Source organism: Aotus nancymaae, unplaced genomic scaffold (assembly GCF_030222135.1).
Source record: "Aotus nancymaae isolate 86718 unplaced genomic scaffold, 86718_ANA_hifiasm-v0.15.2.pri h1tg000029l, whole genome shotgun sequence".
NCBI lineage: Eukaryota > Metazoa > Chordata > Mammalia > Primates > Aotidae > Aotus > Aotus nancymaae.
Window position 1 is genome coordinate 7,808,171 of NW_026988442.1, and position 23,375 is coordinate 7,831,545.

The 23,375-nt window shown below is 45.2% G+C and overlaps 2 protein-coding genes across 4 annotated transcripts in view; one reads left to right on the forward strand and one right to left on the reverse strand.

Moving 5' to 3' along the window:
• RNF24 (ring finger protein 24) overlaps positions 1–5,146 on the forward strand; it is an 84,959-nt gene extending 79,813 nt beyond the window's left edge. For all 3 annotated transcript variants that reach the window (XM_012455386.3, XM_012455385.2, XM_064382267.1), the window contains one exon: positions 382–5,146. In XM_012455386.3, coding sequence (XP_012310809.1) covers positions 382–520 — 139 coding nt within the window. In that variant the 3' untranslated portion in view covers positions 521–5,146. The remainder of the gene's footprint in view (positions 1–381) is intronic.
• A 6,172-nt stretch (positions 5,147–11,318) lies between these two features.
• Positions 11,319–23,375, reverse strand: part of PANK2 (pantothenate kinase 2) — a 33,341-nt gene continuing 21,284 nt past the window's right edge. Inside the window, 4 exon segments of the mRNA XM_012455384.3 lie at positions 11,319–11,693; positions 15,881–16,006; positions 17,636–17,759; positions 22,264–22,440. Of these exon segments, the coding sequence (XP_012310807.2) occupies positions 11,643–11,693; positions 15,881–16,006; positions 17,636–17,759; positions 22,264–22,440 (478 nt within the window). The 3' untranslated portion in view covers positions 11,319–11,642.

Genomic DNA, 23,375 nt, shown 5'->3' on the forward strand with positions numbered 1-23,375 from the left:
CTTCTTCTCTTATAATTTTGTGTTTTGTATTTCTATTAGAAAATTTTATTTTTCCTACTTCCCACCTCCCTCCTCAGTGTACTTTGTTCTTTAAGAAGTCATGGGCAACTGAGGGAATCACATGTGATCTGTGGCTTCACACGCAGAAGATAGGAGGCTCTGGAGAAGGAGGAGGGGATTGCTGACCCCTTGACCTCTCCCCCTCCTTCCGTCTGTCTCTTCCTTCTCTCCAAGGGGTGATATTGTTCAACACCTAGTGGGGGAGCTCCTTGGACCATACAGCAGACCTTGTCCGGTGACAGATACGTTCACTGTTCAGCACAACAGCCATGCCATGAGCATAGGACTGATGTTTTCCCCCTGTGGTGTCTCCTTCTACAGGTGCCTTATTAAGTGGCTGGAGGTTCGTAAAGTGTGTCCACTGTGCAACATGCCAGTTCTACAGCTGGCCCAGTTGCACAGTAAGCAGGACCGTGGACCCCCTCAGGGGCCCCTCCCCGGGGCAGAGAACATTGTATAGCTTACCACAAGGATCAGACTGTTGCTGGACACAACATCCGTGTGGAGCCAGGAAGAACACAAGTGGTGTCTGTATTGGCTGCTCTCTACCTAGGACACCAGCTGCCACTTCTTTTGCCTCATGAAGAACTCTTGGGCCAGCCAAGCTGGGAACCTAGGTGTCTGGGTCTTACAACAACCAAAGCACTTTGACACTATCCCCTGCCAAGAGAAGAGGAGTGGATGAGCCTGCGGGTTTGCCTCAAGAAACTTCGTGAGAGTCTCTTACTACATTACACTCTCTCTCCTGGAGCCTCATCTCCGTGTCAAACAGAAGGGTAAAGACGAGAACTAAGAGCAGGTCGTTAAAGCCACACCCTCACCTTTGGATGGATGAGTTTCTGTGCAGGCTGTGCAGGCCTTTGTAGCAGCAAACCCTCCTGGCAGCCCTTGAGCCAAGTAAAACCAGCATAACCAGCCACCAGTGGTTGGTGAGGCAGTGCCCACAAGGCTTATTTATATTCCTTTGGTAAGGCCATCTTGGAACCCAAGGGCTTTGAGTAGCAGTGTCCCTTGCCACCCATTTCCCCCTCAAGATCACAATACCTGCTGTCAGATCATCTGAGCTGAAAACATTAGATGCACTTGGAAAGGCCTGGTCAGAAGCCATTTCCTCTTAGCATTCCCCCTTCTATGCACCAGTGAGGCTCATCGAGAGCCCCAGCAGGGCGTGGACCCTGAGTCCACACTGTCCTTGAGTGATCCAGGGGGCTGCCCACATCCCCACATGTGCAGTGTGGTTTCATTGTAGCTGCTGTGGGCCCACTGCCTCAGGAGGGAGCCACTGTGAACCCCTCGAGTGGCTCCAAAGAGCAGTGGCTTTTTGAGAATGGCCCATACTCCTGGCTAGCTGGACAAGGGGGATGCCAACTGCTTGGCCTCTCCCCCTCCTCCTCCCATCTCTTCCCTCTCTTGCCCTATCTCTTTCTATTTCAGAAAAAACAAATGCCTGTCATTCACTTTTTAACACTTTATCCCAAATAAGATCCCTGTGTAATTCTGAAGCCGGTGATCCACTTGGAATTGTAAATAGTTTCAGGAAGCTCCTGCAGGGCTGTCCACCGTTGGTGTGTGCCTCAGTATTTGGACTTGCGAAACTAACAAAGTGTATTTATAGGAGAGAAATGCATGCTGCTCTTGGCTCTTTCTGTCCAACTTTTCTAGAAATGACTCGGAGTCCATTAGGATTTGTGAATATTGTATAAATTAGCTATGGAAAGCAGCAGTAGGTCAGATGGAAAATTCTTTTCCACAGCCCTGCTCTCTGCCTCCCTCCATCTTAGGAGCACCTGCCTCAATTCCTTGTCAACTGCTTTGCTCCACTCCATCCCACAGATGTGAGTGGGGGAGGTTTTTCATTAGGAACAGTCTGCGTGACATGGAGAACGGATGGCGGGAGCTTTGCTACTCCACTTGTGGCATGACTCCAGGATTTTTTTTTTCTGGAATCCAACCTCTATCCTCTTATGAGAGGGAACCTGTCCTTGGCTCGGGTGGCTGGGGGTCAGATGGGGGGAAATTTTCCATTAGTCTAGAAAAGTGCTGGACAGAATCCAGTTTGGAAAATTACAAATCCAGTTGGTCAAAATAGGCCATTTCCTATGTGTGACCTATTCGTGGTATACCAAACTGGACTGCTTCCTAAACAGGACAAGGAAAGTGAGGAATATTTTTATGTGAAAGCCTTAGCCTGTGTGGCACCCATGGAAAGAACTATCTGTGCACTCCTGCTTTCACGGTCTTTTTGCATTCTCTGTTTATAGCATGATAGAGTTAATGCTGCAAAACATGCAGTTTATAGTGAGCTGTTTTTGGTGACCAGTGTCAGGAGGCTTGCTTCTGCACTAGCGTCACTAATGGCCGGCAGCCACCATTTCCATGGAATGGCCATGGAACAGATGTCACCTCTCTGTTATGGGGCTTTAAAAGGAAAGAGAATGTTTTTCCCCTCAAAGGAGGAACTTCCTATGATCAATGCAAATTATTGCTGCTCACAGCTTTTGTAGGATTCTAGTCTTTGAGTTGCAGCCTTTTTCTGTCCCTGTGAATCAGTACTAACAAAAGACAGCCTCACCAAGTCCGTGTATTTGAACAAAGGCAAATAAATTCATCTCCCTGTGTCAGAGCCACAGGCATGTTGAGGGGGTTGATATGTAGCACTGGACCAGGGCACAGAGCCCAGACAGTTCCAGCCATGAGAGGAAAGCAAAGAATGCTCTGCACTCTGCACTCAGCACCAGTTTGGGTCTGCTTTGCCCAGATGAGGGACCACTAACCACCTCAGCGCATGTCAATGTGGAGTGATTTTAAAATGCATTCCTTCTGCTAGAATTGGGCTGGAAGCTGGAACAGTGAGAGTTTTTTCTGCTCATAGTCATCTCCTTTTCTCGGTGTGACGTCCTTCTGCAGCAAGCGTAGTGTCACTAGCAGTAGTTCCTGCAACTCCTACCAACACAACCCAAATATCTGCTCCCTGCATCTGGGTCCTCCAACAGGACGTTCCTATGCATCTGCATTGCTGCACATGCAAATAGAAGGCCTTTTAATTTACATCCTCCTTTAATTCTGATTGAAATCACAGGGTTCTTGTTTGAGAGACAATCCATTTTTTAAAGAATGAGTTAGGGAGCCCTTTATACTCTCTTGGCTGAGACTTGAACCCCTTTCTGCATCTTTCTCCAGGAATTGCTGGGACTTGTTACTGTTTAGATGCATGGGGATTCTGGTCTGCTTTTGGACCACTGGGTGGTATATTTTGTGTGTGTGTTAAGCAGCTCAAAGATAGAATGTTGCTAATCTGCTGTGGGTTAGTGGAGCATAACTCGGCCCCAACTGGACTCTACTGATGGCTGAATCATTATCTAGTAGTTGCTAGCAGGACAGCTCAACTCAGCTGGCTTCAGAAACAGGGAACAAAACCAGCCTGATTTGATACCTGGTTGGGTTGGCATCAGACACCAGAAGTTGACATCTGCTGCTTTTCTTTGCCAAGAGTGATTTGGTTAGGCCTGTCCCTGGCAGATAAGGTCCTTGGAGTTTTTGCTTGCCTATCCGGGGAAGGTAGGACAGAAATGGCCAAACAGGGGCAGGTGGCCCCTGGGAAGGTGTGAGCTGAGGATTACCGGGGACCTCCCACCATTGCCAGATACTCTGTTCTTGAAGATCCTTTTTTCCAGTGCCAAGCCCCTTGGATCCATCAGAGGAATGACCTTGGGCCTTGTCCTTTTTCACAACCCCGCTTCAAAATTGTGTCATCTCCATGGCCTGATACCGCTTTAAGCTACTTTGAACAACTAGAAATTATTTTTCTGAGCGGCTTCTTGGGAGTTACGAAATACATCCAGGACAGTATCCCCAGAGGTCTAGGCAGAGTGCTGAGAGTGGTGGAATTGCCCCTGGCCACTCACTAGCCTTAGGCCTTTCTGCAGGTTAGCCTCTTAATCTCTTTCCTTATCTACCACCCAGGGATTGTAGTAATATCCCTGCCACCTCTTGGGAAGATTTGCTGGTACCCAGAGCCTGGTGAGCAGCAGGTCTGGTGTCATGGAGGCTGCTGATACCACATAACATCATCTGGGATACATGGGCTCCTCTGCCATCATGACAGGAATAGAACCTCAGCCCAAGAGCCTCCTGAGCTGTAGGGAGTTTCCCTGGGTCCCAGGTTCACCTGGCCCCTTTCTTCCTTGGTCATCTCAATCTGCCTTTGCCCACAGTGAACTCTGATTGTTCAGTGCTGAGTATTCCTTTCTTAATGTTTTGAATAGATGGTCCATTCGTGTGGAGCTGCTCCCTTTCCTTCTCAACTCTTTGTTGTTGAGACACGGTCTGGTTGTCACCCTATCTGGAGTGCAGTGGCACCATTGTAGATCACTGCAGCCTCAACTTCCTGGGCTCAAGTGATCCTCCCACCTCAGTGGGTCTCCAGGTGCACACCAACACAACTGGCTAATTTTCATTTTTATATATCACAAATCATAAAGTAGTTAAAAGCCTTCCTTGAGTTCCTGATGCCCAGCAAGCTCAGCTCCTCACTCCATGAGTACCTACTCTTAGTTTGTTCCTTGGGTATCCTTCCAGAGATCATTTGCATGTACACACACATGTATGTGTGTGTGTGTGTATAATTTTTCTCCTTTTCTACTCGTGATACAAGTGTATTCAAGGAACACTCCTACTAATGTGGGAGGAGCCATCCCAGAAATCAGAATATAAAACGTGAACCCAGAATTGGGGGATGTTTTCGCAATTACATTTCTGTTGAGTAAGACATACTTTCATTTGATTGCAATGCACTGAAATTTTAGTTTTTTCTTTGTTTTGAGATGGAGTCTCGCTCTGTTGCCCAGGCTGGAGTGCAGTGGCGCCATCATGGCTCACTGCAGCCTCCACCTCCAAGGTTCAAGTGATTCTCCTGCCTCAGCCTCCCAAGTAGCTGGGATTACAGGCGCGTCCGCCTGGCTAATATTTGTATTTTTAGTAGAGACGGGTTTTGACATCATGGCCAGGCTGGTCTCGAACTCTTGAATTCTGGTGATCCACCCGACTCAGCCTCCCAAAGTGCTGGGATTACAGGTGTGAGCCACCGCACCCAGCCTGAAATTTTAGTTGTCTATACAAAGGCAGTCCCTCCCTTACCCCAAATGCCCAGCTAATCCAAGAGCACCACCAGATTTTTGATTGACTTTCTGCGACAGGACCCTTAAGATCAGGCTCTGTGGCCAGTAGCAGTGTCACAGGTGTCTCCCAGCTCTGAGCAGCCTCTGCAGGTTCCTGGACAGCTGCTGGGCCCTCCCCAACCTTGGCCAGTTCCAGGTGAGGACCAATGGTGATGTCTGGCTATAACTGTCAATGGTCTCTTAGGCAAGCTCTTGTGTTTTTGATGCAGTTTGAGTAGCAGCAACTGAAGGCTTCTATTTTGTGGGGCAGACATCTTAGCTACTGAGCAAGCATACAGTGAGTCAGTTAACTCTGAATATGCCTGAATGTCAGTTCATGGGGCGGCTCCCTTTCCCTCCCAACTTTTTATTGTTGAGACAGGGTCTGTCACCCAGGCTGGAGTGCAGTTGGCACCACTGTAGCTCACTGCAGCCTCAACTTCCTGGGTTCAAGTGAGCCTCCTGCCTCAGTCTGTAGCTGGGTCTACAGGTGCACACCAGCACCCCTGGCTAATTTTCATAATTTTTATAGAGACAGGTCTCACTATGTTGCCCAGGCTGGCCTTCCTACTGTTTGCACACACTTTAAAAAGAAAATGCTTCTGACTAGGTGCGGTGGCTCATGCCTGTAATCCCAGCACTTTGGGAGGCCAAGGTGAGTGGATCACCTAAGGTCAGGAGTTTGAGACCAGGCTGACCACTATGGTGAAAACCTGTCTCTACTAAAAATACAAACATTAGCCAGGCATGGTGACACATGCCCATGATCTCAGCCACTTGGGAGGCTGAGACAGGAGAACTGCTTGAACCCAGGAGGCAGAGGTTATAGTGAGCTGAGATCATGCCACTGCACTCCAGGCTGGGCAACAAAGCAAGACTCCATCTCAAAAAGAAATTGCTTCCTACAGAACTTTCCCCTTACCCCTATTTTCCATTTGAAAATAGAAATTACCCCACCAATTTTTTTTTTTTAGTTTAAAAGTTCATTTTTGTCCCCGGTGATAAAAGAGCTGCTTCCTCCAGGCAGCCCTAGGGGTAGCAGGACAGACTTGTGCCTTGCTTCCCAGCAGCTGCCCAGTGCCCCTCGGTCCACACCCACCTCCTGGTGTACCTGCCCCCCTAGAGCAGCAGCCCAGATCCTCCCCTGGGTTAAAACTGAACGGGTCCCATAACCCAAAATTTGAGAAAAAAATGTGTAGCTTCCCAACAGGCTTTCCACCAGATACACGTGTAAAAAAAAAAAAAAATGTGTAGCAACTCCACCCTTCTGGCATTTGTAGAATCTCTGGCCCTGGGTCTTTTCCTGTAGTTGTTACACAGTTCTTAAGATGGATGTGTCCAAATTCATGCCTAAATAACCAGTTGATAACTGGAAAATGGTGGGTCATGGCTCTTTAGTAAATAAGATTAATAAGGGATTCCCATGTGCTGTGCAATGTGCTTCCATTTGAGCGGGGATATCAGAAGAAAAAGCGGGGCTTGTTCAGCAAATCTTACTTTGCCAATTCAGCTATACAGCCCAAATTGTTACAAGATGCAAGGATGTACTCCACTTTTTAACCAAGTGTCAGTCAGCACCTTTGGCTTACCATCCGGTCCTCACTTCTGTGATGACAAGGTCAGGTAGAACACCTCCCTGCCCCAGAGACATGTACCTAAACTTGGGTCCCACCAGTGTCAGTCGACTTGTGCTTGAGGGAGCTCTTCTCAGTTCCCTGTGCCAGTCCAAGCCTGGTGGGTATCTTAGGCCCACTGCACACCATTCCTCTCCATCTTCCTTTCCTTCCCTCCCAGGCCCCAACCAGTGCTGCAGGGAAGGAGCAAGCAGGTGTAGCCAATGCTAGGAAGTCCCTTCTGGTGACAGCTGGTCTTCCTAGTGTTGCTGATAACTGTTGCCTCTGGGTCTTTTGATAGATCATTGCCAGGAATGAGGGCAGTGTATTCTTGTAGTTTGGCCCTCAGGTTTCCTCACTAGGTATTGTGTAACTCCTTCAAAAAAAAGTTTATGAAATGCTGAGCCTCAGGTTTCATAGACGTGTTTGTACACTAAAAATTCTGCAGCAGAATATTTTTAAACATTCGCATTTTTGTAAGCTATATTTTTGTATATTTAATTGCTATTTTAAAAATTTAATGCATTTTGCTAATCTTGTTTAAAAAATAAAACACGCATGTAATTGACTCAAACATGTAAATAAAAGCAAATTTTGAGAAATACTTAGTATTGCACATGTGCCTTTGAATGGAGGGAACTGTAGTCTCCATGTGCCACTTAAGTACCTTCAGCAAGACTTGGAAACTCCACTCAAGGTGTGATTCTATCAGAGCTATTAATTAGCACTGGATGACTGTGATGGAAGCTCCTGTCCCCGCCTATGGCATGGTGTGCACGGGGTTTGGGGTCAGTGGTGAAGAGAGTGCCAGGCCACCATAGCCAGAAAGAACAGAACCCTCCAATGCAGAGTACAGTGGAGGCTAAGGTCCACTGGCCTCCCTGAGCTCTGCAAAAAGCTGGATACAGATAAGCAGTCTTCCAACCAGGGTGACCTGAAGTAGCAGAAGTTTTGACAGTCTCGCTGTCATCCAGGCTGGAGTGCAATGTCACAATCTCAGCTCCCTGCAACAACCTCCATCTCCCAGGTTTGAGCAATTCTGCCTCAGCCTCCCGAGTACCTGGGATTACAGACGGCTGCCACCATGCCCAGCTAATTTTTCTATTTTTAGTAGACAGGGTTTCACCACGTTGGGTAGGCTGGTCTTGAACTCCTGACCTCAAGTGATCCACCCACCTTAGCCTCCCAAAGTTCTGAGATTACAGGAATGAGCCACTGAGCCTGGCAAGAACTAAGCCTGTTTCCTCCACAGGCCACACCACCCTGAAGATTTGCCCCCATCCCAACCCCCTACTATATCCCAGGCCTGGAAATAACTAGTGTCAGGAGGAAGAAAAAACACTCTTCATCCAAAGCCTTCCTGTGACTGGCTGCTGCCGCTCACTAGGACCTCTGCAAGTCAGCTTCTGCCTTGTGGCTTCCCAGCTTCCATCAAGGCCGGCCACGATCTTGCAGCCAAATGTGGGCAACCTCAATTCAAGTTCTTAGAGAGCTTCTCTTCCCCCAGTCTCCTGAGCCATAGGCCCCTGGCCAGCCACTCCCTGAGCAGTTGTTTTCTTTGCAGTTTCTTCTGTCACTGCTCACCTCTCCGTTGTCTTTCTCACCCCACCTTAGAACTCATATCCCCTCACTTGGCCCACCTCCATACACATCATTCTCAGCTCTGTATCTCCAACCCAGCCTACTTGGAGTCTCAAAATCAGGCAGTCTACAAATAAGCCCAGGTGCCCTCTTGGTATCTCCCCTCCCTCCCCTGTATCCAGTCACCAATTCCCAAGACAGCTCTCCAAGCATCTCTCCATTCTGGCCGTCCACTTCTTAGTTCAGGCCTGCCTTTCTCACATGGACCATGCTCACAGCCCCCTTTACAGCAACTAGTGGAGGGCAGACTAGAAGGGACAGCTGCTGAGAGAAGACAGGCAAGTGGCAATGGTCAGGACACTAAGTTTATGGGCACCCTGCAAGCTGGAGGTAGTGAGACCACAGTAAGCTGGGACAAGGATGTGGACATTTCTGCATAGAGACCAACAAATGTACAGACAAGGCAGCGTCTCGGAGCTGGAGCTCAGAGGCAAGGCCTGGCTGAGGTGTTCCCTGGAAATCAGTCAAGGTGATGCTGATGACTGCTTGGGGAGACCCACGACTGAGGCTGAAGACAGCTACAGCTAACTCAGCAGAGAATGAGCTGGCACGGAAGGCAGGACAGGCAGGCAGGCTCTGCTGTGTGAGAACTGAGATAAGGCTGTGAAATTAACCAGACTCAGTGGCATGGGATTCAATGATGGCACATCAAGAACCCTGCTGAGCCGGGTGCAGTGGCTCAGCCTATAATCCCAGCACTTTGAGACCAAGGCAGGTAGATCACCTGAGGTCAGGAGTTTGAGGCCAGCCTGGCCTCAAACGTGGTAAAACTCCATCTTTACTGAAAATACAAAAATTAGCTGGGCATAGAGGCGTGCACCTGTAATCCCTGCTTCTCAGGAAGCTGAGGCAGAATTGAATGCAGGAGGCAGAGGTTGCAGTAAGTCAAGATCATGCCACTGCACTTCCAGCCTGGGTGACAACTGCATCTTAAAGAGAAAAAAAACCCAGGACACAGTGGCTCATGCCTATAATCCCAGCACTTTGGGAGGCTGAGGTGAGTGGATCACCTGAGGTTGGGAGTTCGAGACTAGCCTGACATAGAGAACCTGTCTCTACTAAAAATATAAAATTAGCCAGACGTGGTGGCACATACCTGTAATGCCAGCTACTCGAGAGACCGACGCAGAATTGCTTGAACCCAGGAAGCCAAGGTTGCAGTGAGCCGAGATCGTGCCACTCCACTCCAGGCAACAAGAGCAAAACTCCATCTCAAAAAAAAAAGAAAATCCTGCTGTGGAGTAGAGTGACAGTGTGTGCTGAGCACAAGGTGGAACATGAGGACACGGAGTGGTTTCTCTGGAGGAGGACACTGAAAGCAAGGCAGAAGGGGAGGTCGACAGCGCCTTCCCAACTCAGGCACCAGGGCCAGACAGTCTTGAGTTTGAGTTCAGCTCTGCTCTTTTCCAGCTGAGTGGCCTTGGCCAGGTTTACTCATCTGGGCTTGTTTCCTTCTCTGTTAAATTGTGGGAACAGCAAGGGCTGCGTGACCCACGTCGAGCAGTGGACAACCTCCTGAATGCAGTCAGCACAGTAGATAGGAGGACCACAACACAGGCGCCTCTGAGGGGCAGGCCCTGGCCTGGGCCTCCATGGGAGGTTAAGTTCCCAGAACTTGGCCCAGGGAGCAGCACCCTGTGGTACAAACAGGAAAATGGTGGTACCATCTTTGGTGGCTACACACTAGAGGAGAGTGAGGCCACCAACAATGCTGCCAGGAGCAGAGGAGGGCAGAGGGATTCAGGATTAGGGCATCAGAGGTAGTAATAGGCCAGGAGCCTGCAAAGCACAGCAGCAGGGATAAGAAGGGTCACCAATCACTGTCCAGAGGATAAAATTGCCATCCATGCAGCAGCCATCCTGCTCTGTACCCACATAGGGTCCCAGTGCAGCAGTGCCACATTTCATAAGTGCCAAGATGCAAGTGCAGAGGTGGCCATGCCTAGTGGAAAAGCGATTGGCTGACCCTACCCACACATCAGCGTTCACCCCAGATGCAGTGCAGGTGCCCTGCTGTCCCCATGCAGCTAGCTGGCACCCTGCCCATCCCTCACTGAGCGCAGCCTTAAATAGGGGAGCAGGGAGGCTGCAGAGCCTTGGGGTTTTCCTTCTGGGTCCCAGGCTGCTTTGTACAGGCCTGTCCTTGTTTTCAACAGTGATATGGGCATCACTTAAGACCTCAGATATGAAATGTGCATTCTCTCCTTGAGAAAGGCTTTTGAAATTCTTCTGCACAGCAGAAAGAAAAGCTTCAGCCCCTACCAAGAGCACATGCAGCCTGGCACTCTCCTCAGGCAGTCTTCTGAGCCTCAACTCCCAAGTGCCAGTGCCCTGAAGGACCCCCACTCCCCAAGTTCATTGACACCTCCCTTTTTCCTCTTCTACTCAGCCTGAAAGAAAAAACTGATTCTCCCTGATTACCTGAGGTATCGATTCTAGTGGCCCTTTTGACTCGTTAGTCTTCCAAATTGTGCTACTTCTGCGAGCGTACCCACTTTCATCAGAACAGCACCCCCGCCCCCCGCCGCCCCACAACTACCCAAGGAAATTTTGCCAAGAAAAGTCCTGTCTTTCCAGACATTCATTCCCAGCATTTAAGTAATGTGGAACTGCCCTTCCAAAAACCGCTTGTTAAGTTTCAGGTACACAATTAACTTGCCCAATTAAGTTTGCAGAACCTTAAAATAAAACATGTCTTACAGCAGGTTCACACACAGGCTTAATGCAAACCAGAGTAATGCACAGATGATCGCCAAGACCATACTGACAAATTGTGATTAGATTATAACACATAGTAGGCCTGCCTTAAATTCAGCAAGTTGAAAAAAGACACAAAACCACAGTCAACTGAACACAAAGCAGCTCCCTTCTGAAGCATCTCCAGTGAGCGATACAGAGATTTCAAAAAATACACAGCAGGGCAACTTATATACAGCAAATCCTCACACTGCCTGGACATGGGCCACTTTTTTGTTGTTTTTAAGGTATCTTTCCTTCCTGGTTGCTAGTTCAGACTGAATTTTTAAGAATTTATCTTGATGACTTAGAAAAATACACGTCCTTTCTCACTTTGATTCAGGTAGTACACAGTCGTGAAATTAAGTAAGTCTCTTAAAAAAAAGTCCACAGATCCCATTGTGGAAGGTTTCGGGAACCCCTCCCCGGGTAACGATCAGGGGATCTTCAACAGCTCAAGGAGTGCTCCAACAGCTCCAAAATAACCCTGAAAGAAAATACACCAAAAATAAGTGCAATTTTCCTTAGACTTATCCAGATCACCATACACGTGATGACTAGTGTTAAAGCCGACGCTGCCTTTCACACAGCATACCCATTTCCTAAGCACCCCAGAAGGGCCAAGGCCAGCCTGGGAGCAGAAACGCACTGAGGAGTCCCCCATCTGGGGAGGGATGTCCTAGATTCTCCAGACACTTCGGAACACTGTGATAAGAGCAAAACCAAACCCGCAGTGGGGCCGATAGGAGCTATGAGGCTAGCAGCAGCTCAGTCACCTCTGGTAAGAGACAGAATCTGTTTCTGGGGAATGAGGAGGTGAGAAGCAGCAGAGGCCAGGAGCATTTCCAGACAACTAAGGAATGAAGGCAAGATGGGATCAGAAGTGCAATGAAGCAGGTGAAGGTCAGGGGGCAGGTCACAGACGGTGTCCCCCCGACTGGGCTGGGGAGGGAGGGAGAGTAAGAGGTAGGATGGATTCAAGACTCAGTCCTAACAGAGGGGACGAGGACAGCAGGGAAAGGCAGCATCCCTGAGAATGGGGACGTAGGAGTAAGAGATGTGGAAAGCAAGGCCAGTGTGTGAGTTCCCTACAGGACGTGGGAAGGCTGAGGTGCCCACAGCAGCCAAGCAGCTGTGCCTGGGTGGTCACCAGACACTGGGATCACTGGCCCAGAAGCAGGCAGCACAGGAATGAACAACAGTACCCAGAGGCAACGTGAAGAGAGGCGCAGACCAAAGAGCAAAGTCTGAGGAAGACGGAGGCTCCCCGAGGGAGGGCAGCCCTCAGCCCTCCTAAGATAGAGAAGCAGCAGCTGACAGAGGACAAGTACTGTACTGTCGCCCGAAGCAAGCAGTCAGGTCACATGCAACCAAGAACTCACAACCAAACACAGGGATATTACATTAGAGAAAATGAGGCAAACCCCACAATGACAGAAAAGAGAATGCTAGCAGGAATCAGAGGTGAATCCTAAAACGATGCAGAATCCATCAGGGTCTCCAACCCATAAGATAAGGTATCAGACTACTTTTTTAAAAGAAATAACTAAAAAAGAAATATGAGAATATCCTGAAAGACCTACATATGATTTTTTTTTTTAAATAATGTACTACAAGTCTCTGAAACATCATAAACACCACTCTATCTTTCAAGAAAAGCTTCTTCAAGAAACATATGATCTAACGACAGAGGCCAAAGCCTGCCTAGTTACACTCTATTTGTCAATTTAGAAGAAAGGCACATTGGCCAGGTGCAGTGGCTCACACCTGTAATCCCAGTACTTTGGGAAGCCAAGGCAGGTGGATCACTTGAGGTCAGGAGTTCAAGATCAGCCAGGCCAATATGGTGAACCCCGTGTCTCTACTAAATATACAAAAATTAGCCGGGTGCAGTGGCGCATGCCTGTAGTCCCAGCTACTCAGGAGGCTTAGGCAAGAAAATCACTTGAACACAGGAGGCAGAGGTTAAAGTGAGCTGAGACTGCACCACTGCACTCCAGCCTGGGTGACAGTGAGACCTCATTTCAAAACAAAAAACAAAAAAAGGCACATTGACCATCTTTGGTTTTGCTGTATATAGATAAAATTAAAATAAAATAAATAAAATAAAGGCAGCCACACCAATCTGTGATGTGAGGGAGCAGCAGCTACAGGACAAGGAACAGCTAGAATATAGATGCAAGGGTGTTTGTCTTAACAGTACACTATGCAGTTTGTCTTAGACAGCTTTCTTTACCTTTAATTTTATAATAAAAAATATAGAAGATAAAGTTAAGCATTATAGAGAGAGAGCATTATATATAGAGAGTTCCCCTGAAGACCGGGATGCTACTATCAAGACAGAAACAGGTATAGTTATAAACTACAACATGCTAAGATGAGAATAAACGATGAAAGAGAAATGCTTGACAGACTCTATACAAAACTTTCACAACAAAACTTAAAGTGACTTCAATGGGGCCAGGCCCGGTGGCTCATGCCTGTAATCCCAGCACTTTGGGAGGCTGAGGCGGGCAGATCACCTAAGGTTGGGAATTTGAGACCAGCCTGAACAACATGGAGAAACTCTGTCTCCACAAAAAATACAAAATTAGCCGGGCGTGGTAGCACATGCTGTAATCCCAGCTACTCAGGAAGCTGAGGCAGGAGAATTGCTTGAACCCGGGAGGCAGAGGTTGCAGTGAGCTGAGATCACACCATTGCGCTCCAGCCTGGGCAACAAGAGTGAAACTCTGTCTCAAAAACAAAAAACAGTGACTTCAAGTGAGGGCAAGAGAGTATTTGAAGACTCAGAGTGGCTAAAATAAAGTTCCACAAGTGCAGAGATCAACACAAGAATCAAAGGCCTGAATACAAATTGAAAACACAGGGACAAACGTACCAACTAAGCTAACCAGTAGAAAAAACAGTAGGCGAGAAAAAAGGACAAAATGCAACCACAAATTTCATGAAGGGCTTATTACTATTATGACGATATCGGTTTGGTTTTTCCTTTTTGAGACGGAGTCTCATTCTGTCATCCAGGCTGTTGTAGTACAGTGGTGTGATCTCAGCTCACTACAACCTCCGCCTCCCAGGTTTAAGAAATTCTCCTGCCTCAGCCTCCTGAGTAGCTGGGATTACAGGCACCTGCCACTGTGCCTAGCTAATTTTTGTATTTTTAGTAGAGACTGGGTTTTGCCAAGTAGGTCATGGTTGGCCATGCTGGTCTCAAACTCCTGACCTCATGTGATCTGCCCACCTTAGCCTTCCGAAGTGCTGAAATTAAAGGTGTAAGCCACTGCGTCCTATCTGTTTTTTTGTTTGTTTTAAAGGTTAACTCCTAGGAAAAGGTTAAGCAAGAGGTAGAAATAAAGCAGAAAAAGAAGTGACAGCGTTTTAAAAATTCTAATAGAAAGCAAAATAAAATAAGTCAGAGATCACAAAAAAGATGTATACAGAAATATGAACTATAAGAAAGTTAATGGCAATTCAGTGCTGGTTTACAAATACAGTAATGTTAGAATTTTAAAACTAAGTTAGTTGACTTCAGCTTTATGCTTCTTGATATGGGAATTTGTGTACTTTGGACTTTCAACTATGAACTAAAGCAATTTAAAGAGAAAAACAACGTAACTTTAAAAGAAAAAATAATCTCTATAGCACTTCAAATATGCTATTATCTGGACTTTGATTTCCTTTAATTCACATAGACTGTTAAACTAAATATGCAATACAATTCTGAAAAATGTTCATAATAACAGTATCTAAAATCCAAAAACACTTGAAATAATAGTTCAACTGCCCCACAACCAAGAAGGGAAGAACGAACCCCTACCCCTACCTTCCATACCTCTGCTGCTTTTTTCCTCAAACAGGAAAAATAAGAGTGCTTTCCAAGACAGGCTATCAAGTTGAGCAACTTGATTATTTTCCATTTCATCATCTCCAGCCTGTCTACAATTGTACTTAAGTTGTTATGATAGTTTCTAGTCTGAAAGGTTTACTGTTCTATTCATTTTTAGAACATGCATCTTAAATAAATGGCATATGAATTACAATACATAAAAACTGGCACTGAAAAAAGCAGAACCCAGAGTAATGGCACTTACAGTCAGTGCAATAGAAAAAATATAAAGGATAGTTCAGACAAAAATATGGCATCAGAAATATATGTTCATCAAGAGTTTTTCTATAAAATTCCTTAAACTTATAATTAACCCAAAATCTACTTTGCATTAGTATCAAGGAAGAAATAGCTTTTAAACATTACAAAGTTAAAACTACCAAAACAGGTTGGGCACCGTGGCTCATACCTGTAATCTCAGAACTTTGGGAGGCCGAGGCGGGCAGATCACTTGAGGTCAGGAGTTTGAGACCGGCTTGGCCAACATGGTGAAACCCCGTCTCTATTAAAAATACAAAAATTAGCCAGGTGTGGTGGTACACACTTGTAATCCCAGCTACTTATGAGATTGAGGTGGGAGGATTGCTTGAACCCAGAAGACAGAGGCTGCAATGAGCCCTGAGATCGTGCCACTGCACTCCAGCCTGGGTGACAGAGCAAGACTCCATCTCAAAAAAACAAAAAACAAAAACACTGCAGCCCATTTCACCTCTACCTCAAGTCCCACTCCACTGTGACCCACATGCCCTTTATGTATATAACATACCACAAGGAACAAGTCAGCTTACCTCGTGTTCCGAAAAAAGCGCTTTCAACTGCCCCTTGGACCAATAATCCAAAGCATATGCCAAAAGCCGCATGGCGATCGTATTAATTCTCAAGAAATTTCCAACAAATACCACCTGGTTAATGTTCTGAGCACACCAAAAAAAGGCAGTTAGTTGTCATCTTAAATTCTATCTTCTAATAAAAGCTACCCCAAATAGAACACCATGTGCATAGCTCTTAGCAACAATTTGCTGATCAAATTTAGTTCAGTTGGTCCAGGGCTACTTAAACCTGATCCCCAGACAACTCTGGACGCACTGCAAAGCATGCTAGACAATGTCACAGAAGAAGAAAACAGATTAGGAAAAACATTTACATAAAATGTGACCAACAATAACTAGTTTTGAATACAATGTTTTATATAGGTAAGTTTAAAAAAAGGAAAAAACAGCATGACCCCAATTCAAAATGACAGTGACACAAACAGGCAAAGTATACAAACAATATAACAGGCAGCGGAAAATTCAAACCACTAGTCATCAAAGAAAGTAAAATTTTAGACCTATTAAGGTAGCCAAAAAAAGCAACTGAAATTCTACCACCACCATCAGTAAAGCTGTAGCAAAATGAATCCACTCATTCACTGCTAAAGATGATCTAAACAGGTGCAGCCCTTGTGCAAGGCATCATGGCGATACATACCAAATTCATGAGCATGGTCATTTCTGTAGACCAGAAATCCCATTCCTAAGTAAGCCCCGTATCAAGAATAAAATTCAACCGAAGAATAACTTCATGCTTAAAAATGCTTACTGCCAAGTTATCAGCAAGCAAGCAAATGCCCAGCTCTATGTGAATTATGATATAAAAGAACTTGATCGTATATACACCCATAAAATGTACAATATTTAAGTATAAAATACAAATTGTGGTATGCACACCAACTAAAATTTCTGAAAATACATAAACATAGGAAAGGAAACATACAATAAAGAAAAAAGAAATTATGATATTCAAACAAAGAAATGTTTAATTATTTGATGCTGATACAGTTTTTTTTTAATTTAAAATGAGACAAATAATCCTTTTGTGCCTTTTAAGATTTCCTTTTACGCCACGTGCCTATATTCTATTTCAAGAATAATTTTTTAAAAATAAAAATAATAATTTAAGAACTGTACACATAGGGAGAAGCCATAAGCTGCACCAACTGGATCCTAGATCCTCTTTCCCCAAGGGCAGCCCATTCTTGGTTCTTTCATAGCCCTGTACAATGCTGCTTGACCTGAATGCTACAAGGCAGCACTGTAAAGAAGCTGAAAGCACAAAGACGCAGCTCTGCTGAGGTGGGGGAGCCAAGGAGGACACTCCTTGGCCTGCTCGGTCTTCTCCCAGCTTCAGTGACTTCCTCTGGATTCCTCCCTAGGGCCTCTAGAGCTCAGTGGTGAGTGTGGAGTCTACATTCGGCATCATCATCCATCATCACCCCCAACAGTCCCCAATATCTGGAACACTGGCTACCTTCCACTCTTCCTCTTTCTCCTCAAAAGATGTCACTTTACCTCTAGACAAGTAGCAATGTTTATCTTCAAACTTAAAAAAAGAAGATTAATCTGTATTTGAAGAGTTTTAACTTTGTGCTAAAACAAACCCCACCCCACATGACTACATTTAGGTAGTGTTCTGAGAAGACAGACATATGATGTGTCACGATGGGGCCCACTTAAGTTCAGTATTTTCCTTAGAGCAACTTAAAGAAATCCATGTCCCCTTACTTCATTAAGGGCACACATTCTTGCTATTGAGCCAATGTTGTTGGTGATGGTGATCAAAGTCGCTCTGGCAAGGTCCTCTTTACTGACAGCCTCTCGCTTCTCCTTGCTCATCATGTTTCCAAAGCTGTGATGAGGAGAAAAAAAAAATCCCATTGCTAAACCAAAGGCAACACAGCCCAACAGAACTTGAATGTTACTGTACTGAAATAAAATTAGCTTTTAGGGCAACACTGTTGAAATCTTCAAACTTTTAATTTGGCAATAATGGAGCATCTGCTCAAAGAGAAATGCAGCTTCAAATAGAAGCCTCAAACATTCTAAATGAGCAGACAGCTTTCCCTACGGTTTCTACTGAAATCTAGCTTTGATAAACAGATATTCAAACATTCAGTTAGAATCTCATCAGACCCACTGGAAGGCACCACTGCTCCTGCAACCAGACAGTTCCAGGACAACAGCTCTATCAGCAATTCATCTCAACTGCACAGCTGTTCCACTCAGATGGTCACATGCACATCTGGTAAACTGCTCTATCAGAGCAGAGCAAAGCACAGACAGCTGAGTCCCAGAGTTAGCTACTTAAGAGTTTCAGATTTCCCTAGAAGATAAAGTACTTCAAAGTACATGGCCAGAACTGCTATATTAATAATTTTCCAATCAGAAAAGGAAGTGGTGACCAATGAGCAAATGCTGCAAACATAGAAAATGAAATCAACAGCACTTATCAAGTGCCTAAACTTAGTAAACAAGCATGTATACATAAGTGATTTTTCTTTTTTCTTTTGAGACAGAGTTTTGCTCTTATTGCCCAGGCTGGAGTGCAATGGTGCGATCTCAGCTCACCGCAACCTCTGCCTAGCAGGTTGAAGTGATTCTCTTGCCTCAGCCTTCTGAGTAGCTGGGATTACAGGCATGCACCACCACGCCCGGCTAATTTTATATTTTCAGTAGAGAAAGTGTTTCTCCATGTTGATCAGGCTGGTCTCAAACTCCTGACCTCAGGTGATCTGCCTGCCTCGGCCTCCCAAAGTGCTGGGATTACAGGCGTGAGCCATCACACCCAGCCATGAGTGATTTTTCTACTAAAAGCCATGTGCCTCAAAATATGAAAAACAATGTACTTCTAAACAATCTCAAAATAAAATTGAGACGACGATTTCATTTATAATAGCATCAAAGAGAATAAAATGCTTAGGGATATATCTAACAAAAGTGTAACACCTGTACAATAAAATCTACAAAACTCTTTTGAAAGAAAGCAGAAATCTAAATAAATGGAAAGACATTCCATCTTTTTGGATCAGAAGACTTTGTATTAAGATAGCAATACTCCCCAAATTAGCCAAAAGATTCAATGTAATCTCTATTAAAATCCCAGCTGTCTTTTTTTGACAGACTTTGCCAAGTGAATCCTAAAATTCATATTCTCACGGTACCCAGAATAGCCAAAATAATCTTGAAAAAGAGTTGGAGGACTCATACTTTCTTACTTCACAACTTAATACAAAGCTACAGTATCAAGGCAGTGTGGAACTGGCATATATATCAATGGAACAGAACTGAGAATCCAGAAATAAACCCAAACATCTGGCCAGACGTGGTGGCTCACACCTATAATCCTAGCACTTTGGGAGGCTGAGGTGGGAGGACTGCCTGAGCTCAGGAGTTTGAGACCAGCCTGGGTTAACACAGTGAAACCCTGACTCTACTAAAAATAAAAAAATAAAAATTAGCCAGGCATGGCAGCCATGCATCCTGTAGTCCCAGCTATTTGGGAGGCTGAGGCAGAACTGCTTGAACCTGGGAGGCAGAGGTTGCAGTGAGCCAAGATCATACCACTGCACTCCAGCCTGGGCAATAGAGCGATACTCCATCTCAAAAATAAAACAAACCCCAAACATCTATGGTCAAATGTTTTTTGACAAAGGGTCCAAGAGAATTTAACAGGGCAAGAATTGTCTTTGCAACAAATGGTACGAGGACAACTGGATATCCACATGCAAAATGAACTTTGTCCTCTACCTCACACCATACACAAAAACTTACTCAAAATGGATCATAGACCTAAATATAAGAGCTAAAACTACAAAACTCTTAGAATAAACAATTCTTCATGATCTTAAATTAGGCAATTCTTCACGATCTTACATTTCTAATATATGACACCAAAAGCACAAGTAATAGAAGATAGTAAGATAGGGTGGGGCACAGTGGCTCACACCTGTAATCCCAGTACTTTGGGAGGCCGAGGTGGGCAAATCACGACATCAGGAATCTGAGACCAGCCTGGCCTACATGGTGAAACCGTATCTCTACTAAACATATAAAAATTAGCTGGATGTGGTGGTGCATGCCTGTAATCCCAGCTACTCGAGAGGCTGAGGCAGGAGAATTGCTTGAGCCCAGAGAGGTAGAGGTTGCAGTGAGCCGAGATCATGCCACTGCATTCCAGCCTGGGCGACAGAGCAAGACTCCATCTCAGAAAAAAAAAGGAAACAAACAAAAATTTTAAATTTCTATGCTGCAAACGACACCATCAAAGAAGTGAAAAGACAACTAACAAAATGGGACAAAACATTTGCAAATTATGTATCTGATAAGGGACTTGTATCCAGAACTCAATAATAAAAAGACAATCCAGCCAGGCGTGGTGGCTCACGAGGTCAAGTTCAAGACCAGCCTGGCCAAGATGGTAAAGCCCCGTCTCTACTAAAAATACAAAAATTAGCCAGGCATGGTGGCACACACCTGTAATCCCAGCTACTCAGGAGGCTGAGGCAGGAGAATGGCTTGAACCCAGAAGACGGAAGTTGCAGTAAGCCGAGATAGTGCCACTGCACAGCCTGGGTGACAGAGTGAAACTCTATCTCAAAAAAAAAAAAAAAAAAAAAAAATCCAACTAAAAACTTAGCAATAGACTTGGGCAGGTCTTTCTCTGAAGACTACATGCAAATGCCAATAAACATATAAAGAAATGTTCAGGCTGGGCTCGGTGGCTCACACCTGTAATCCCAGCACTTTGGGAGGCTGAGGCAAGCAGATCACTCGAGGTCAGGAGTTCAGGAGTAGGAAACCAGCCTGGCCAACATGGCAAAACCCAGTCTCTACTGAAAATATAAAAATTAGCCAGGCATGGTGGCATAATTTACAGGTGTGCCTGTAATCCCAGCTATTCAGGAGGTGAAGCAGGAGAATCACTTGAACCCAGGAGGTAGAGGTTTCCATGAGGCAAGATGGTGCCACTGCACTCCAGCCTGGGTGACAGAGCAAGACTCTGCCACATGAACAAAAAAAGACGTTCAGGCAGATGGCTCACACTTGTAATCCCAAAATGTTGGGAAGCCAAGGTAGGAGGATCGCTTGAGGCCAGGAGTTTGAAACCAGCCTTGGCTACATAGCAAGACCCTATCTCTACAAAAAATAAATCAGGCGAGGCAGTGCACAGCTGTAGTCATAGCGACTCAAGAGGCTGAGGCAGGAGAAACACTTGAGGAGATCAAAGCTGCAGTGAGCTATGATCGCAACACGGCACTCTCACATGGACAACAGGGCAAGACCCTGTCTCTTAAAAAATAAAAACACTATTATCACTTCACTCCTATTAAGACAACTAAAACCAAGAAGACAGACAATAACAAGTTTTGGCAAGAAATTTAAATGCTCATAAACTGCTAAGACTGTAAAAGGGAACCACTCTGGAAAACAGTGTAGCAGTTCCTCAAAAGATTAAACATTAAGTTACCATATGACTCAGCAATTCTATTCTCAGGTATACACCCAAGAGATTTCAAAATATATGTGTATACAGAGACACACAAATGTTCAACATTATTCATAATAACCAAAAAGTAAAAACAATCCAAATGTTCACCAACTAATAAATGGATAAAATGTAGTATTATCGACATAATGGAGTATTATTTGGAAATAAAAAGGATTAAGTACTGATTCACACTATAACATGGATGAACTTGGAAAACATTATGCTAAATGAAGAAGTAATCACAAAAGATCACATACTGTATGATACCCCTTATACGAAATGTTCAGAAGAGGCAAACCTAGAGAGACAGAAAATAAATTATTGTTTGGCAGGGGCTGTGGGGGAGAGGAGAAAGGTAGCTAACGAATACTGGGATGATAATCATGTCCTAAAATTGGATTATACTGATGGTTGCACAATCCTGTAAATACACTAGAAATCATTAAATTGTACACTTTAATATAGTACGTAAATTATATCCCAATGAAGTTTTTAAAAAAATATGCCCAATATTATTATTTTATATCTGGGGTTTCTTTTTCTTTTTTTTTTGAGACTGAGTCGCTCTGTCACGCAGGCTGGAGTGCAGTGGCACAATCTCAGCTCACTGCAACCTCCGACTCCCGAGTTCAAGTGATTCTCCTGCCTCAGCCTCCTGAGTAGCTGAGACTTCAGGTGCGCACCACCATGCTTGGCTAATTTTTGTATTTTTAGTAGAGACAGGGTTTCACTATGTTGGCCAGGCTGATCTCAAACTCCTGATCTCATGAACCTACCGCCTTAGCCTCCCAAAGTGCTGTGATTACAGGCATGAGCCACTGTGCCCAGCCCACCTGTATTTTTTACAACACACATGGCCCCTTACCTTGAAGCTACAGCCCAGCCTGGCAGACCAAACCTCTCGTAGTCCCCTCCATAAATGTCTCGTACTAGTTTATCCACTTTGGTGCTATCTCCACGAGATGCCATTTCAAGAGCTTCTTCAAAAGTGGTACAGCCAGTAAGAAGACAGCAAAGACCAAAAAAAGTTCCTCCTCCAAGACTGTAATTAAAAATAAATAATATAGTATTATAACATTTTTAAAAATAGGAACAGGAAGGTAACATTTATGAACCCCAAAATCATATTCACATATCCAACCCAATCATCCAAACACCTTTTGTGAAAAGGTAAGGTGTCTGATACACACCTTTGAGACAGATATGTATGTGAGCTAACACGCAAAGCTGCAAAACAGGGCCCATGGGCCCAGCACAGTCTAGCTGTCTGACAAGTATGAGGAGCCTCAGGTGCAAATCAGCCCAACACACCTAGGGCCATGCTATTACCTCCTCCCTTTTCCACTCCAGGTACATTCCCTGAGTCATTCTCATCCAAGTACCTTGTCACCCTGGCTCATCAGTGCCTTCCCCCCCGCCCATTATACCCCTCCTGCAATGTGTTTTGTCCCCAAAAAAATTACTCCTCTATTTAAATCACAACTGTTTTCTAAAAATTTATCCCAATCCCTAGATCCCTGTTTTTCCTGAAGTGACCTCTGACCCTTAGGCCAAAACATTCTCTTCTTCCATCTAATCCTTTTTTTTTTTTTCAGACGGAGTTTCACTCTTGTGGCCCTAGCTGGAGTGCAGTGGCGCTATCTTGGCTAACCAAAACCTTGGCCTCCCAGGCTGAAGCGATTCTCCTGCCTCAGCCTCCCAAGTAGCTGGGATTACAGGCATGCGCCACCACGCCCAGCTAATTTGTATGTTTAGTAGAGACAGGGTTTCTCCGTGTTAGTCAGGCTGATCTAACTCCCGACTTCAGGTGATCCACCCACCTCAGGCTCCCAAAGTGCTGGGATTACAGGCATGAGCCACCACACCCCACCCTAATATTCTCTTTTCAGACTACCTTCGCTCAATTTTTCTACTGATCAGTACGTGTCAACTTCTAAGTCACATATGTGTGTGTAGAAGCATGAAATTTACACAGGT